The 15806-nt window shown below is 34.0% G+C and overlaps 13 protein-coding genes across 13 annotated transcripts, besides 25 other annotated features; 4 read left to right on the top strand and 9 right to left on the bottom strand. All coding sequences in view use genetic code 5, as the record gives it.

The window, feature by feature from the left end:
• The first annotated feature begins 1 nt into the window (after position 1).
• Positions 2 to 64, top strand: a tRNA (tRNA-Tyr).
• Positions 65 to 126, top strand: a tRNA (tRNA-Cys).
• Position 127: 1 nt separating this feature from the next.
• Positions 128 to 196, bottom strand: a tRNA (tRNA-Trp).
• Positions 195 to 1190, bottom strand: ND2 (NADH dehydrogenase subunit 2). Its single transcript has one exon. It carries the CDS (start codon positions 1188 to 1190, stop codon positions 195 to 197), a length of 996 nt encoding a protein of 331 aa, YP_004221782.1.
• Positions 1191 to 1258, bottom strand: a tRNA (tRNA-Met).
• An 8-nt stretch (positions 1259 to 1266) lies between these two features.
• Positions 1267 to 1334, top strand: a tRNA (tRNA-Gln).
• Positions 1335 to 1363: 29 nt separating this feature from the next.
• Positions 1364 to 1430, bottom strand: a tRNA (tRNA-Ile).
• Positions 1431 to 2380: a sequence feature (control region).
• Positions 2381 to 3232, top strand: an rRNA (s-rRNA).
• A 4-nt stretch (positions 3233 to 3236) lies between these two features.
• Positions 3237 to 3302, top strand: a tRNA (tRNA-Val).
• A 21-nt stretch (positions 3303 to 3323) lies between these two features.
• Positions 3324 to 4628, top strand: an rRNA (l-rRNA).
• Positions 4629 to 4693, top strand: a tRNA (tRNA-Leu).
• Positions 4694 to 4716: 23 nt separating this feature from the next.
• On the top strand, positions 4717 to 5658 carry ND1 (NADH dehydrogenase subunit 1). Its single transcript has one exon. The coding sequence runs from the start codon at positions 4717 to 4719 to the stop codon at positions 5656 to 5658; it is 942 nt and encodes a 313-aa protein (YP_004221781.1).
• Positions 5659 to 5677: 19 nt separating this feature from the next.
• Positions 5678 to 5746, bottom strand: a tRNA (tRNA-Ser).
• On the bottom strand, positions 5747 to 6881 carry CYTB (cytochrome b). The gene has a single exon. A coding segment is annotated over exon 1 (1135 nt).
• ND6 (NADH dehydrogenase subunit 6) lies at positions 6881 to 7396 on the bottom strand. The gene has a single exon. The coding sequence runs from the start codon at positions 7394 to 7396 to the stop codon at positions 6881 to 6883; it is 516 nt and encodes a 171-aa protein (YP_004221779.1).
• Position 7397: 1 nt separating this feature from the next.
• Positions 7398 to 7462, top strand: a tRNA (tRNA-Pro).
• Positions 7462 to 7526, bottom strand: a tRNA (tRNA-Thr).
• Positions 7527 to 7528: 2 nt separating this feature from the next.
• On the top strand, positions 7529 to 7828 carry ND4L (NADH dehydrogenase subunit 4L). Its single transcript has one exon. The coding sequence runs from the start codon at positions 7529 to 7531 to the stop codon at positions 7826 to 7828; it is 300 nt and encodes a 99-aa protein (YP_004221778.1).
• Positions 7822 to 9156, top strand: ND4 (NADH dehydrogenase subunit 4). Its single transcript has one exon. It carries the CDS (start codon positions 7822 to 7824, stop codon positions 9154 to 9156), a length of 1335 nt encoding a protein of 444 aa, YP_004221777.1.
• A 2-nt stretch (positions 9157 to 9158) lies between these two features.
• Positions 9159 to 9222, top strand: a tRNA (tRNA-His).
• Positions 9223 to 9240: 18 nt separating this feature from the next.
• ND5 (NADH dehydrogenase subunit 5) lies at positions 9241 to 10947 on the top strand. Its single transcript has one exon. The coding sequence runs from the start codon at positions 9241 to 9243 to the stop codon at positions 10945 to 10947; it is 1707 nt and encodes a 568-aa protein (YP_004221776.1).
• Positions 10948 to 11014, top strand: a tRNA (tRNA-Phe).
• Positions 11013 to 11081, bottom strand: a tRNA (tRNA-Glu).
• Positions 11082 to 11148, bottom strand: a tRNA (tRNA-Ser).
• Positions 11149 to 11213, bottom strand: a tRNA (tRNA-Asn).
• Positions 11214 to 11218: 5 nt separating this feature from the next.
• Positions 11219 to 11283, bottom strand: a tRNA (tRNA-Arg).
• Positions 11282 to 11344, bottom strand: a tRNA (tRNA-Ala).
• A 2-nt stretch (positions 11345 to 11346) lies between these two features.
• ND3 (NADH dehydrogenase subunit 3) lies at positions 11347 to 11700 on the bottom strand. The gene has a single exon. The coding sequence runs from the start codon at positions 11698 to 11700 to the stop codon at positions 11347 to 11349; it is 354 nt and encodes a 117-aa protein (YP_004221775.1).
• Positions 11701 to 11765, bottom strand: a tRNA (tRNA-Gly).
• Positions 11766 to 11771: 6 nt separating this feature from the next.
• COX3 (cytochrome c oxidase subunit III) lies at positions 11772 to 12560 on the bottom strand. Its single transcript has one exon. The coding sequence runs from the start codon at positions 12558 to 12560 to the stop codon at positions 11772 to 11774; it is 789 nt and encodes a 262-aa protein (YP_004221774.1).
• ATP6 (ATP synthase F0 subunit 6) lies at positions 12560 to 13234 on the bottom strand. The gene has a single exon. It carries the CDS (start codon positions 13232 to 13234, stop codon positions 12560 to 12562), a length of 675 nt encoding a protein of 224 aa, YP_004221773.1.
• ATP8 (ATP synthase F0 subunit 8) lies at positions 13228 to 13386 on the bottom strand. Its single transcript has one exon. The coding sequence runs from the start codon at positions 13384 to 13386 to the stop codon at positions 13228 to 13230; it is 159 nt and encodes a 52-aa protein (YP_004221772.1).
• Positions 13387 to 13452, bottom strand: a tRNA (tRNA-Asp).
• Positions 13453 to 13520, bottom strand: a tRNA (tRNA-Lys).
• COX2 (cytochrome c oxidase subunit II) lies at positions 13521 to 14205 on the bottom strand. Its single transcript has one exon. A coding segment is annotated over exon 1 (685 nt).
• Positions 14206 to 14207: 2 nt separating this feature from the next.
• Positions 14208 to 14271, bottom strand: a tRNA (tRNA-Leu).
• COX1 (cytochrome c oxidase subunit I) lies at positions 14272 to 15806 on the bottom strand (the record flags this gene model as incomplete). Its single annotated transcript has 1 exon — positions 14272 to 15806. A coding segment is annotated over one exon (1535 nt), but the record flags the coding sequence as incomplete, so codon positions are not given.

Below are 15806 nucleotides of genomic sequence, written 5' to 3'. Positions count from 1 at the left end.
GGGGTAGGTGGCCGATAAAGGTGATAGATTGTAAATCTAGTTATGAGATTTGTCTCTCTGCCCAGGCTATGTAGTTTAGATAAGACGTCAGGCTGCAATCCTGAAGATGTAATTGTACCTTAGCTTATAAGGTTTAAGAGATTAATACTCTTTTTGGGAACTTTGAAGGCTACTAGTTTAGTTAACTTAAAACCTTAGAACTGAATTATAACAGCTAGGGGATAGAGAATTGGTGTAAGGTTGATTAGGGAAAATAAAGCCATCTTTTGAGATTGAGAGGATCTTAGTGTTAATATTTTAGGTGATTTTAATGTTAGCGCTGTGATTCTGATTCGAGTATAGAAGAATAGTGTAATGAGTGCTCTTATTGTTAATACCCTGACTCATAAGATCGAAGTTTGAGCTGTGAGTTCTTTAATTACTCTTAGTTTTGGTAAGAATCCTAAAAACGGAGGCAGACCTCCGAGAGAGAATAACCTTAAGAATACTGTAATTTTACTTACTTGCCTATAAGAGACAGATATAAGCTGCTTAATGTGGAAGAGTTGATTTTGGTCTATTATAATTGCTAAAGATGCTGAAATAATCCTGTAGATAAGTAAATAGTTTATTCAAATGGTTGAGTTAAGTGAAATGGCTGCTAGAAGTCACCCCATGTGACTAATAGAAGAATAGGCCATGATTTTGCGTATTATGGTTTGATTTAGCCCTCCTAGACCCCCTAAGATAGCTGAAATTATCGAGGATCTTCTGATAATTAAGAGTGTTCTGGGAGAGAGAGTATAGGTTACTATTGCTATGGGGGCAATCTTTTGGATTGTTATTAAAATAATACATCGTGATCAAGAGATGCCTTGTATAATTGGGGGTAGTCAAAAGTGAAGTGGGGCTGCCCCTATCTTCAGTAGAAGGGCAGATAGGATAATTACTTTTGAGGAGTTAGTCATGATTAGGAGTGTAGAGGCTGCTGCTAATAGCACAGCTGATCCTATAGCTTGGACTAAAAAGTACTTTAGAGCTGCTTCTGAGGAAAATGTATTTTGTTTTGAAAAAATTAATGGGATAAAGGAGAGGAGGTTTAATTCTAGCCCAATTCATCTTGTAAATCAAGAGGGAGATGAAATGGCGATGATTATTCCTGTAATAAGTGTTGAAGAAAATAATAATGTTGAAGGATTGATTAGTAGTATTGAAAAGAGAAAAGGTTTTCATAGACGGGGTATGAGCCCGTAAGCTTGGTAGTTTAGCTTATCTTTTCTCGTAACATATGTTTTAGTGTAAAGGCACGTGAAGTTTTGATCTTTAAGGGAATGGTGTAATTCCATTAAATATAGTTTGTTCTGTGTGTGGGGTGAGTGGGTTATAATAGCAGAAAGGCTTACTTTCATTATTCGCCCTATCAAGACGACCTTTTTATCAAGCATGCTATTACTATAAAATCAATGTTTAGTTTTAACAAATTTTGTTTTGTTAAAAATAAAGTAAAAAATTTAGAAAATTTAAATCCAAAAAAAATCTGTGCGAATTTTTATTTGTTAACTATGATTTTGCATCGATATTAGGAAAAAAGTTGGAGGATGGTCTGTCAAATTATAATAACTTATAATTACTACATAAGGGCGGTAACCAACTTGGGGGAAAAAGTTGGGCTATTTTTTTTCAAGTATATAAATATTAATTAATTTTACTAAGATAAGTTATTATAATTGATTATCTTAGTACATTTAAATAAAATTTAAATTCCTGATTTAATTTATATTTTATTTCTTTTTACAGGAGGGCTGTTCTTACTTCTTTCCTAAGTCTTAGTAAGAACAGCCCTGAATAAAAAGAAATAAAATAATTTATAAATCCGAGATATGGGGCCATTTATTCTTATAATATTTATTTAAATAAATTATATCCCTTCTTTAACTATATATAATTAGTAATTAATTTTATACATTTAGTCATTTAAAATATCCTACTAGTATGAAATTTTTATATTATAAAAATATGTTTTAATAATAAACATTTAATTAGATAGACGTTGTAAAAATTTATCCAGTTTATATATATATAAACAGACATATAAGATTCCTTATATGTCTGTTTATATATTTATAATTAATTGTTTATTCTAAAAAAATCATTAATTAAGTTTTATTACGAAAGTTATAAATTATTTATTATTTATAATTTATTCTGTACTTTTAATCAGAAAAACTGTATAATAATTACTATATTTATTACCTTATTTTAGGTACTTAAAATAAATTAAGTTTTAATATTTAATTAGAGAACGAGTGGGTAGGTCTGCCTGGGGGGTAGACCTCCTTTTTTCGTTGCTTAATTTTTTTATATTTTAAACTAAAAATCTTTTATTAAAATTTTTTCTATTTTAGTTAAAAGTTAGATTTAAGCTTTTATATTTTTTAATTTTAAATTTTATTAATTGAAAGTTTGATCCTTGCTTGTTCCTCTGTTTAAAGAAGAGTTTACATGTAAGTAAGTGCGGGATAATTTAAATTAATATATTTTGTTTAGTTAGGTTTCAGTATATGTATTTGGTTTGTGGAGTAGTTCTCTGATCCAGTAATTCTAGGAATTTCAGGTAAAATTTGTGCCAGCAGCCGCGGTTAGACTGGGAGAAAGGATGGAGGGATTGAAGCTATTAGTTATAAGATAAGAATTTGTGAGTTTTTTCTTTTAGTGAGTTGAGGGGTGAAATTTATAGTTCAGTAGTAATGTTGAGACTTGCTTATTTTCTTAGAGGCTATTAAAATCTAGGTTTAGACCAGGATTAGATACCCTGTTATACTGGATTTGAAATATATTGCTTGATTAGTATTAGTTATGGTCTTGAAATTTAAAGGATTTGGCGGTATCCAAGTCTAGTTAGAGGAACCTGCCATTTAAACGATATACCACGAATTATCTTACTTTATCTTGTTATCAGTATGTATACCTCCATTATTAGGTGGTGTATTAATATATCCATTGAAATTAATTTATGTTAAGTATATTAGGTCAAGGTGCAGCCAATGGTAAAGTCATAGGTGGGTTACAATGTATTGTATTTATAGACGAATTGTTTCTTGAAAATGAAACTTGAAGGTGGATTTAATTGTATTTTCATTTTAATATGTTAAATTGATATTAGCTCTAGGATATGTACACATCGCCCGTCGCTCTCACTACTTAAAGTGAGATAAGTCGTAACATAGTAGTTGTATTGGAAAATGCATCTAGTAATGTGAGTTGTAGCTAATTATTTAAGCACTCCATTTACGCTGGAGGGATTGCCCTGAGGCACTACTTAAAAATTAAGTGTTATTATTTTATATTGGTTTGGGGTTAAATTTTATAAAAAATTAATAAGTTTTGTTTCTTAGTATGATGGAGAATTTTGTTTAGAAATTATAGTTAATAAGTACAGTGATGGAATTATTTAATATTTTATTAAAGTAGTGTTGAATTTTCGTACCTTTTGTATCAGGGGTCTACTATATAGTTGCGTTATTTGTAAATTCCCGAAACAGAGAGAGCTAAATTTTATTGCTTTTCTACGTTATAAAGTAGTTTGAAAAAGTTTTTAGTGGTGATATGTTAGTCGGTCTTTGTATATCTGGTTCTTTACGAAATGAGTTTAATTTTGTACCAAGTTTAACTGTAATTTGGTAATAAAGGTAGGAGGAATGAGCTTCTTATCTGTTGTTTTTGTTAAGTACTTTTATTGTAAGTCATTAGAAGTGGGCTTAAAGTCAGCCATCTTGGTATAACGTTAAAGTAATAATGATTTGTATTTATATTTTTAAAGTATCTTGCTGTTTTTAGTAAAGAATTTCGTTTATTGTTTAAGCGAAAGATAGAATGTTTATATAAGTAAAATTAGAGTTTTTTTTTAATCTTAAATAAAATAAAGTTTTTAAGTATTAGAAGGCATTTAGAAGGAACTCGGCAAATATTATCTCGCGCCCTGTTTATACAAAAACATGTCTGTGTGTATAAGTTATAAAGTCTAGCCTGCCCACTGATTGATTTAAAGGGCCGCGGTAATTTGACCGTGCGAAGGTAGCCATAGTCAGTAGTCTTTTAAGTTGACGAGGCCCTTGAATGAAAGGTTGGACGAGGGATGAGCTGTCTCCTTTATGTAATTTGAATTTAACTTTTGAGTGAAAAGGCTCAAATTATTTAGTGGGACGATAAGACCCTATAAAACTTTATATAAGTTTAATTTGGCTTACAATTTGAGTGAAAAGTAGCTTTATTAGGCTTATATTTCGTTGGGGAGATGTAGATGGGATAATCGACTGTAGAGGCCTGCATGCTATTTAATTTAATAATTATAATTAGTGTGTGATCCTTCTTTGTGGATTAAAAGTATAAGTTACTTTAGGGATAACAGCGTGATTTTCTTTGAGAGTTCTTATCGACAAGAGTAGTTGCGACCTCGATGTTGAATTAAAATTTCAGTTAGGTGTAGCCGTCTAGCTGGTAGGTCTGTTCGACCTTTAAAATTTTACATGATTTGAGTTCAAACCGGTGATGAGCCAGGTTGGTTTCTATCTTTTATTAATTTGAAAATGGCTTTAGTACGAAAGGATTGAGCTTTTGAGATAGTCTTATTTTAAGATAAACTTTAATGGATTACCTTGGCAGATAAATGTGTCGGATTTAGGATCCGTTAATATAGTGATTACTATAGGTAATAGGGAGAATTCAAGTATTCTTTCTATGATGGTTTTGATTAAGTTGGTGACTTATCTTATTTTGATTATTTTAGTTTTGGTTTCTGTTGCCTTTTTTACCTTGTTGGAACGTAAAGTTTTAGGTTATATTCAAATTCGTAAGGGTCCTAACAAGGTTGGATATGCTGGTTTACTTCAGCCTTTTGCTGACGCTGTGAAGTTATTTACTAAAGAGCAGACTTTTCCTACTATAAGTAATTTTATTCCTTATTATTTATCTCCGGTTTTCAGTTTATTTATTGCTCTTGTTTGTTGATGTCTTATACCTTATGAGCTTGGTTTGTTTTCTTTCGAGTTTGGGGTTTTATTTTTTCTTTGCTGTACAAGGGCAAGAGTTTATTCTACCATGGGTGCAGGTTGAGCTTCCAATTCTAAGTATTCTCTTTTAGGGTGTCTTCGTGCTGTAGCTCAAACTATTTCTTATGAGGTAAGGTTGGCTTTAATTTTACTTAGGATATTGTTTTTAGTAGGTGGGTTTGATTTGGGATTATTTGAAAGTTATCAGCGTTATTGTTGATTTTTTATTTTGGGTTTTCCTTTGGCTTTACTGTGGTTTGCTTCCTGTTTAGCGGAAAGAAATCGAACTCCGTTTGATTTTGCAGAAGGAGAGTCTGAGTTGGTGTCTGGTTTTAATACTGAATATAGAGGTGGGGGATTTGCTCTTATTTTTATGGCGGAATACGCTAGGATTTTATTTTTAAGTGCATTATTTTCAATCATTTTTTTAGGGAGATGCCTTGTTTCTGTTGTTTTTTATGTAAAAGTTATGTTCGTGGGCTTCTGTTTTGTGTGAGTACGGGGCACTCTACCACGATTCCGTTATGATAAGTTAATGTATTTGGCCTGGAAAAGATTTCTTCCTGCGGCTTTAAATTATTGTATTTTTTTTATAAGGTTAAAGGTTTTTTTAGAGATTTTATTAATTTAGTTTGTAAGAAAATTAGGATAGACTATTAAGTGATTCGAACACTTTTTAGGTGCTTTCAAAACACCTGTCTTCCTAAAGATGAATAGTCAGTCTATTAGTTTATCTCATGTAATTATTGCTAGGGGGTTAATGATGAAGAAAGAAAAATAAAGAACTGTGAGAATTTGTCCGGTTAAAATGTATGGGTCTTCTACGGGTCGGGCACCAATTCATGTCAGTAAGATAACGATTCTAATTATAGATCAAAATAAGATTTGACTAATGGGGTAAAAGGCGAGTCTTCGAAATTTATTTTTGTGGGTAAAAGGAAGAATAAATAAAATAGCTACTGATATAACTAGTGCAATAACTCCGCCTAGTTTGTTAGGAATGGACCGTAGAATCGCATACGCGAATAAGAAATATCATTCGGGTTGAATGTGTGCGGGGGTGACTAGGGGATTAGCTGGAATAAAATTGTCTGGGTCTCCTAGTAGATAAGGGTCTAGTAGGGTTAAGATGATTAGGGCTGCTAATGTTACCACAAATCCTACAATATCTTTAAATGAAAAGTATGGGTGGAATGGAACTTTTTCTAGCTGACTGGAAATTCCTAAGGGGTTGTTAGACCCTGTTTGGTGGAGAAATAAAATGTGGACTATAGATGCGGCTGCAATAATAAATGGGAATAAGAAATGGAATGTGAAAAATCGTGTAAGAGTTGCATTTCTTACTGCAAATCCTCCTCAAATTCATTGTACTAGGTCTGTTCCTACAAATGGAATAGCTGATATTAAGTTAGTAATAACGGTTGCTCCTCAGAATGATATTTGCCCTCAGGGTAAGACATATCCTAGGAAGGCTGTTGCTATGGTTAAAAATAGAATGATTACTCCTACTGATCAGGTGTGTATGTATAAGAATGAACCATAATAAATTCCTCGTCCAATGTGTCTGTAAAGACAAATGAAGAAAAATGAGGCCCCGTTAGCGTGTACTGTTCGTAGAAGTCAGCCATAGTTTACGTCTCGGCAAATGTGGGCGACCCTAGAAAAGGCTAGGTCTACATTTGCTGTATAGTGTATAGCTAGAAATAATCCCGTTGCAATTTGTACTATTAAGCATATTCCTAGGAGAGATCCGAAGTTTCATAAGATTGAAATGTTAGCGGGGGTGGGTAGATCTACTAGGGCCCCGTTGGCAATTTTAAATAGTGGGTGTGATTTTCGTAGAGGTGCTGTCATTAGGATGTTCGTAAGGGTCCTGAGAAAGTTGATGTAAGTTTGACTACTACAATAAGGGTTAGGAGTAAGTATAGAATTACTATTCCTGTTAACGCTGCTGTTGTGGGATTATATATGTTACTTAAGAGTATTTGAGTTGATTGAGTTTCTTGAATTATTCTTATAAAGGATAATTCCGTTAAGTCTTTAGTTGGGGTAATTATTTGATCTAATAGAGGAAGAATTGGTAGTAAGGTTAGTGGGACAAGAAATGTTGCTGTTATTCTAGTTGATAGTTTAAATGTTTCATTAGATGCAAGAGAGGATACATAGATGAATAAAACTAATGTGGCTCCTAGGAAGATTAAAAATAAAATATAAGAGAATCATATAAATTTAGATAGTAGGCCTGCTGTTACGCAGATTATTATAGTTTGAAAAATAAGAGTTAGTCCTATGGCTAGGGGGTGTGATATTTGTATAAAGCAAATTGAAGTTGAAATTAAAATTAAAGAAGACAATAAAAGTGTGTTGATACAGAAAGTAGTTTATATAAAATATTAGTTTTGGGGACTAGTGATGGGAAAGTTTCTCCTTTCTGAGCTTCAAGAATAATAATTCATTTACGGTTTACAAGACCATTGTTTTTATTTAAACTACTGAAACTAATGACAATTTTCAATTTTTGGCTTTTTGTTCCTTTGTTTTGCTTGTGTTGTGGTTTATTGGCTTTTGTTGGTAAGCGTAAGCATTTATTAAATGTCTTGTTAAGTTTAGAGTTTATTATAGTAAATATTTTTTGGTTTATAGCTCAGGCTTTCGGTCATCTAGGTAGTGACTTATATTTCGTGTTATTCTTTTTAACTCTTGCTGCTTGTGAGGGAGCACTTGCTTTGGCTTTGTTAGTTTCTATTGTTCGTAGACACGGAAGGGATAATTTTGGGAGTTTTAATGTTTTGAGATGTTAAAATTTATTTTAATAGTTTTATTGATAACTTTGATTGCAGATAGTTGATTGGCTATCCAATTGTCTTTATTTTTGGCTAGTTTTATTTTTGGAGTCTATTCTTTAAATGGGTTTACTTTTTCTTGTTTAGGCTTAAGGTTAGGGTTAGATTATATTGGTTATATTTTAATTTTATTAAGTTTTTGGATTATAGCTTTAGTAGTTGGAAGAAGACAAAAAGTTGAAAATTTAAAAGATTTTAATGGAATCTTTTTGTTAGTTAATATTTTTCTTTTATTAAGGTTAGTTTTGACTTTTTCTTGTCTTGATTATTTAATATTTTATGTTTGTTTTGAAAGTTCTTTAATTCCTACTATAATTTTAATTTTAGGTTGGGGTTATCAGCCCGAGCGACTTCAGGCCGGAGTTTATATGTTATTTTATACTTTATTTGGGTCTTTACCTTTGTTGATTTCTATTTTAAGTTTATATAGAATAGGGGGTTCTGTGACATTTAATTTATCTTCGCTTCCTGAGTGTGGTATGAGGTTGATGGCAGTGTGGTATATCTGTAGGGTCATAGCTTTTATTGTTAAACTGCCTGTTTATTTGGTTCATTTGTGGCTTCCTAAGGCGCATGTAGAGGCTCCTGTGGCTGGTTCTATGATTTTAGCTGGTGTTTTATTAAAATTAGGGGGGTATGGTTTGGTTCGAGTGTGTCCTCTTTTTATTCAATCGGCTGTGACTTTTAGGTGATTTTGAGTTTCAGTAGGGCTATTGGGTGGTATTTTTGTGAGTTTTATTTGTTTACGTCAAACAGATATAAAGGCTTTAATTGCTTATTCTTCCGTGGCTCATATGGGACTAGTTCTGTGTGGTCTTAGGGTTTTTAGTTGATGGGGATTATCTGGTGCTGTTTCTGTCATAGTTGGCCATGGTCTTTGTTCTTCTGGTTTGTTTTGTTTAGCAAATATGGTGTATGAGCGGTTGGGGAGTCGAAGATTATTAATTAGTAAGGGTTTACTTAGTTTTATACCTACTATGGCTTTATGATGATTTGTTTTAAGAGCGGGGAATATGGCTGCTCCTCCTACTGTTAATTTATTAGGTGAAATTAGTTTAATTTTAAGGGTAGTGTCTTGGGCTTTACTGGCAATAATTCCTGTTGCTTTGCTTTCGTTTCTGAGGGCTGCCTATAGTCTTTACATGTTTTCTTTAAGTCAACATGGGAAGTACTTTAGAGCTTTGTTTTCTTGTTGTTCTGGAAAAGTTCGGGAGTATTTAATTTTAATTCTTCATTGGTTGCCTTTAAACGTTTTAGTGTTGAAGGGTTCTGTTTTAGTTTGTTAGGGGCTCAAATAGTTTAAATAAAATGTTGGTTTGTGGGACCAAAGATATAGTTTTCTATTTTGAGCAGTGTTATGAAATAATAAAATGAATTTAAGTAGTATGGTTTTCTTGTTACTTGTGTCTATTTGTAGTTTAATTACTTCTTTAAATTTACTTTCTTCTGGTTGTTGTTATTTTATAGATTGAGAGTTGATTAGAATTAATAGAGCTAGAGTTGAAATAGCTTTGATTATTGACTGAATATCAATGATGTTTATGTCTTTTGTTTGTTTTATTTCTTCTATGGTTTTATTTTATAGAGGGGGTTATATGTCCGGAGACTATAATATTGGTCGTTTTATATATTTAGTTTTGGGGTTTGTACTCTCGATATTATTATTGATTATTAGTCCTAATATAATCAGTATTTTATTGGGTTGGGATGGGTTAGGCTTGGTTTCTTATGCTTTAGTTATTTATTATCAAAATGAAAAGTCTGCTGGGGCAGGAATACTGACAGCTTTGTCTAATCGTGTTGGAGATGTTGCTATTTTATTAAGAATTTCTTTAATATTGAGTTTAGGAGGTTGAAATTTTTATTTTTATGTCGGGGAGGAGTCTTTAAATAGGAGTTATGTTGTTTTTTTAGTAGTATTAGCTGCTATAACTAAGAGGGCTCAGATTCCTTTCTCTGCTTGACTACCTGCGGCCATGGCTGCTCCTACTCCTGTTTCTGCTTTAGTTCATTCTTCAACTTTAGTGACCGCTGGGGTTTATCTTTTGATTCGATTTCATTCTAGGCTTATAACTTCTTTTGCTAGAACTTTACTTTTATTATTAGGTTGTTTGACTATGTTTATGGCTGGGCTGGGAGCTAATTTTGAAACGGACTTAAAAAAAATTATTGCTCTTTCTACACTAAGTCAGCTGGGTGTTATAATTACTATTTTAAGGTTAGGGTGGGCTACTTTAGCCTTTTTCCATCTTTTAACTCACGCTTTATTTAAAGCTCTTTTATTTATATGTGCTGGTTCAATTATTCATAGTGTGGGTGACTATCAAGATATTCGTATGATAGGGGGTTTAGTAAATTTTATACCTATCAGGGTTGTTTGTATTAATTTAGCTAATTTAGCTCTTTGTGGGTTTCCTTTCTTGGCTGGGTTTTATTCGAAGGATTTAATTCTAGAAGTGGCTTTTTTAAATCCTCTTAATGAGATTTGTTTCTGGTTGTTAGCTTTGGCTACTGGTCTTACCGTTTGTTACAGGTTCCGTCTTGTATATTACAGGCTTAGGGGTGACTATAACTTAAGGTCTGTTTCATTTGTTAGAGATTCTGAGACTTTGATAACTTGGCCTATGTTGGGTTTAAGAATTGGTGCTGTAGTAGGTGGTTCTGCTGTTTCTTGGCTTGTGTTTCCTTCTCCTACTATAATTTGTCTTACTTTGTCGATGAAACTACTTGCTTTGGTTGTGAGTTTAGTTGGGGGTTTTATTGGATATGTATTAAATTTAATAGTAGAAAATTATAAGCTTAATTCCCTGCAGTTTTATCCTGTTGTTGTTTTTTCTGGTTCTATGTGATTTATGCCTCTATTATCTACTATCGGAATTAGACGGGGTGTTTTAGCTGGTGGTTTTGTATACACCCAATTAGGAGATGGAGGTTGATCCGAATATTATGGTGGGCAGGGTATTTACAGCACTCTTATGAAATCTTCTGGCTACCTTCAGGCAATTCAAGAAAATAGAATTAAAACTTATTTAATTATTTTATTAATTTGATTGGTAGGTCTTTTACTGATCATTTAAACTTAAGAAGCTTAAAGTTTTGAGCGTTACATTGAAGCTGTAGAGGTGGCAAGTTTGTCCTTAGGTGTTTTAAAAAGGATTTGTACCTTTAGCTTTACAATGAAAATGTAATGTGTTTATTACACTATAAAAACAGGAATAAAGACGGAATTTAACCGCCTGAGATTGAAGTTAGAAGCTTCCTCTCCTTCTTGTTTTTCCCTTAGTTAGAACTTGAGTTCAATGATACCATTAACAGTGGTATACCTCTATTTGGTTTTAACTAATTATTTTAGTTAAAGGTAATAGTTACCGGAGCCCAGGTCGAAACTGGGTGCGACGTTCGCTTTTTAACTAAGATCAGCTCCTTGGAGCACCTTGTGAATGCAAATCAAATATCATAGTTGACTATGATCTCTATTATTCAGATCACTCCAAAGCTCCTTGGATTCACTCGTGGTATAATCCTAAGAGTAAAATAATGAGGAAAAATAACCCTGTGAGGGTTCATGTTTTTACGTTAGAGAATGTGATGATTGTGGTTAGGGGTAAGAGGAGTGTGATTTCTACATCAAAAATTAAGAAAATAATAGCGATTAGAAAAAATCGTAGTGAAAACGGTAGTCGTGCTGATCCTTTGGGGTCGAATCCACATTCAAAGGGGGATCTTTTCTCTCGGTCTGTAATAGTTTTTTTTGCTAGGAGTGTAGAGAGAATTATAACTGCCGCTGAAATGATTAGGACAATAGTGATAAAAGTGATTGAAATAAGCATTGATTATCCTGGAAATACCAGGCTAACTGATTGGAAGTCAGTTGTACTATTTATACTAGATAATCATTTTATTATCCTCCTCATCAGTAAATTGAGATATAAAGGAAGAGTCATACTACATCTACGAAATGTCAATATCAGGCAGCTGCTTCGAATCCAAAATGATGGGCAGAGGAAAAATGGCATATGTAGAGTCGGTAGAGGGAGACTAATAAGAAGCCTGATCCAATAATTACATGGAGTCCGTGGAAGCCAGTAGCAACGAAAAAAGTGGATCCATATACTGAATCAGCAATCGTAAATGGTGCTTCATAGTATTCTATAGCTTGGAGGGCCGTGAAATATATACCTAAGACTACTGTTAAAGCTAAACTTTGTAAGGCTTGTGTGTGATTAGAGGCTAAAAGTGCATGATGGGCTCAAGTTACTGTAGCTCCTGATGCTAAGAGAATAGCTGTATTAAGTAAGGGAATTTGAAAAGGGTTGAAGGTGTTAATTCCTGCTGGGGGTCAGCATGTTCCGAGCTCTACTGTTGGGGAAAGTCTTCTGTGGAAGAAGGCTCAAAAAAATGAGAAAAAGAATAGTACTTCTGATGTAATAAATAAAATTATTCCTCATCGTAGGCCATTGACTACTTTAGATGTGTGGAGTCCTTGATAAGTTCCTTCTCGTGTAATATCTCGTCATCATTGAATTATTGTTAAGATGGTTGCTGTAACTCCTAAGATTAATAGATCTATGTTAAACTGGTGGAATCATTTTACAAGTCCTGTTGTAAGTATTATGGCTCTGATGGAACCGGTAAGAGGTCATGGTCTGATATCTACTAGGTGGTAGGCATGGTGTCCGTGTTTTGGCATTAGTTTACTTCTCTGGCGTATAGTGTTCTGAGAGCGGCAAATACATAGGATTGAATAACAGCGACAGCTGCTTCTAGAATTAAAAGTAGTACTTGAGCTAGTACTAGTATAAATACGGCTGTGTGACCTAGGCTAGGGCCAGTGTTTCCTATAAGGGTGAGCAGAAGGTGTCCTGCGATTATATTAGCGGCTAGTCGAATTGCTAGAGTTCCAGGTCGAATTACGTTTCTAATTGTTTCAATTAGAACTATAACTGGTGTTAGGGGACCAGGTGTTCCGGCTGGAACTAGATGTGCAAACATGTGTTGAGTTCGATTAATTCACCCGAATAGTATAAATGCTATTCATAAAGGTAGTGCAAGAGAAAGAGTTATTGCTATATGACTGGTTCTTGTAAATACGTAGGGTATAAGTCCTAAGAAGTTGTTAAATACGATAAACCTAAATAATGATACAAATATAATGGTTCTACCAGGATTAGTTGGGCCTAAGAGTGTCTTGAACTCTTTATGAAGAGTTGAAGTTACTGTTGATCACATTATTGAAGATCGGCTAGGTATAGCTCAAAATGGATAGGGAATAAAGAGTAGCCCCAGAAAGGTAGATATTCAGTTTAGAGATATGTGGTTAATTCTTGAGATTGGGTCGAATCTTGAAAATAAGTTTGTTATCATTTTCAGTTAGCTTGGTTTGTTTTGGTGATTGTTAAGTTAGAGTCTACTTTAATTGGGGTTTTAATGAAATATCTTGAAATGATAATGAGAGTGAGTACTACTGTAAAAAATACATAAAGATTAAGTCATAACAGGGGGGCTATTTGAGGCATTTTAAAATATTACTTTGTAATAATTCGAGCTTGACAAGCTCGTGTTATTTATTTAACTAATTTTAATCATTAGAAGTAGGCGTAACTACTATTGTAAGTTTAAAAGACTTACACTTGCTTTCAGTCACCTAATGAATTATTGTTAGATGAGACTCAGTCTAGGAAAGATTTAACGGAAGTTCTTTCCACAACAATAGGTATAAATCTGTGATTTGCTCCACAAATTTCTGAACATTGACCGTAAAATAGTCCTGGTCGATTGATTTGAAATCTAATTTGATTTAATCGCCCTGGAACTGCGTCTACTTTAACTCCTAGAGCTGGTACTGTTCATGAGTGAATTACATCTCCCGCTCTGATTAAGGCTCGAATTTGAGTGTTTATTGGTAAAATTGTTCGATTGTCTACTTCTAAGAGTCGAAATTCCCTTTCTGTGATGTCTTGAGTTGATACTATATATGAATCAAATCTAATTTGTGTGAAGTCTGAGTATTCATACCTTCAGTATCATTGTCGTCCGATAGCTTTAAGGGTTACTCCGGGATTATTTACTTCATCCAGAAGATAGAGCAGACGGAGTGACGGAAGAGCAATAAAGATTAAAATAATGGCAGGAAGAATTGTTCAAATAGTTTCGATGGTCTGGTGTTCTAGTAAAATTCGGTTTGTGAGTGAGTTAAAAAATAGAGATGAGAGTATGAATCCTACTAGGGTAGTAATTAAAATTAAAACTAGTATGGCGTGGTCGTGAAAGAAAATTAGTTGTTCTATTAGTGGGGATGCTGCGTCTTGGAGGTTGAGGGCTTTTCATGTTGCCATTTTTCTAAAAGAAACTAAGTTTCCTATTAGGAGCTTAAATCCTATGCAATGGTCTGCCATTTTAGATAATTAGCTGTTAGGGGGATTTCTATGTAGCTGTGATCTGCTGGGGGTAAGTTGTGCTGTCACTCGATAGAGGTTGGTATAAACAGTGAGAATAGGGCTGGTCGTTTAGATGTTAGTGCTTCTCATACTACTATGATGAATCCTAAGACAGCGATAAGTGAAATTGAAGATCCCACTGAAGAAACTACATTTCATGTGGTATAGGCGTCTGGGTAGTCAGAATATCGTCGAGGTATTCCGTTTAATCCTAAGAAGTGTTGTGGAAAGAAGGTTAAATTTACTCCAATAAATATTGTAGTAAAGTGAACTTTTAATCATTTAGGGTTGAGTGATAGGCCGGTAAATAGGGGGAATCAATGAGCAATTCCTGCAAAAATACCAAATACGGCTCCTATAGATAATACGTAGTGGAAGTGTGCTACTACATAATAAGTATCGTGGAGAATAATGTCGATAGATGAGTTAGCCAGGACTACTCCTGTTAATCCTCCTATGGTAAATAAGAAAATAAACCCTAATGCTCAAATCAGTGATGGTCTGTAGGTAAATTGTGTGCCGTGAAGAGTAGCTAATCACCTGAAGATTTTTATCCCCGTTGGAACAGCAATAATTATAGTAGCTGATGTGAAGTAAGCTCGTGTGTCTACGTCTATTCCTACTGTAAATATGTGGTGAGCTCATACTACGAAGCCTAAAACTCCAATTGCTATTATGGCATAAACTATGCCTAGGGTGCCAAATGATTCTTTTTTCCCTGATTCTTGCCTCACAATATGAGAAATTATTCCAAAGGCTGGTAGAATTAAAATGTAGACTTCTGGGTGGCCAAAAAATCAAAATAGGTGTTGGTAGAGAATTGGATCACCCCCTCCGGCTGGGTCAAAGAATGATGTGTTTAGATTTCGGTCTGTTAAAAGTATAGTAATAGCTCCTGCTAACACTGGAAGTGATAGAAGAAGAAGAATTGCCGTTAAGAACACGGCTCATACGAATAGAGGTAGTCGGTCTATGGTCATTCCTGGTGATCGCATGTTAATTACGGTAGTAATAAAATTAACGGCTCCTAAGATTGAAGATACCCCTGCTAAGTGTAAGGAAAAGATTCCTAAGTCTACTGAGGCTCCTGCGTGGGCAGTTCCTGCAGCTAGTGGGGGGTAGACAGTTCATCCTGTGCCTACTCCTCTTTCTACTATTCCTCTTGATAGTAACAAGGTAAGTGATGGAGGTAGAAGTCAAAATCTTATGTTATTTATTCGTGGGAATGCTATGTCTGGCGCTCCTAATATTAGAGGAACCAATCAATTACCGAAGCCTCCAATTATAATAGGTATTACTATAAAGAAAATTATTACGAAAGCGTGGGCGGTAACAATAACATTATAGATCTGATCGTTTCCAATCAATCTTCCTGGTTGACCTAATTCTGCTCGAATTAGTAGTCTTAAGGATGTGCCTACTATTCCTGCTCAAGCTCCGAAGATAAAATATAAAGTTCCAATGTCTTTATGGTTTGTTGAAAAAAGCCACCGTTGCGT

This window comes from Macrobrachium nipponense, mitochondrion (genome assembly GCF_015104395.2).
Source record: "Macrobrachium nipponense mitochondrion, complete genome".
Taxonomy (NCBI): Eukaryota; Metazoa; Arthropoda; class Malacostraca; order Decapoda; family Palaemonidae; genus Macrobrachium; species Macrobrachium nipponense.
The sequence above is the reverse complement of the archived record's forward strand: the minus strand, read 5'-3'. Positions and strand labels throughout refer to the sequence as shown.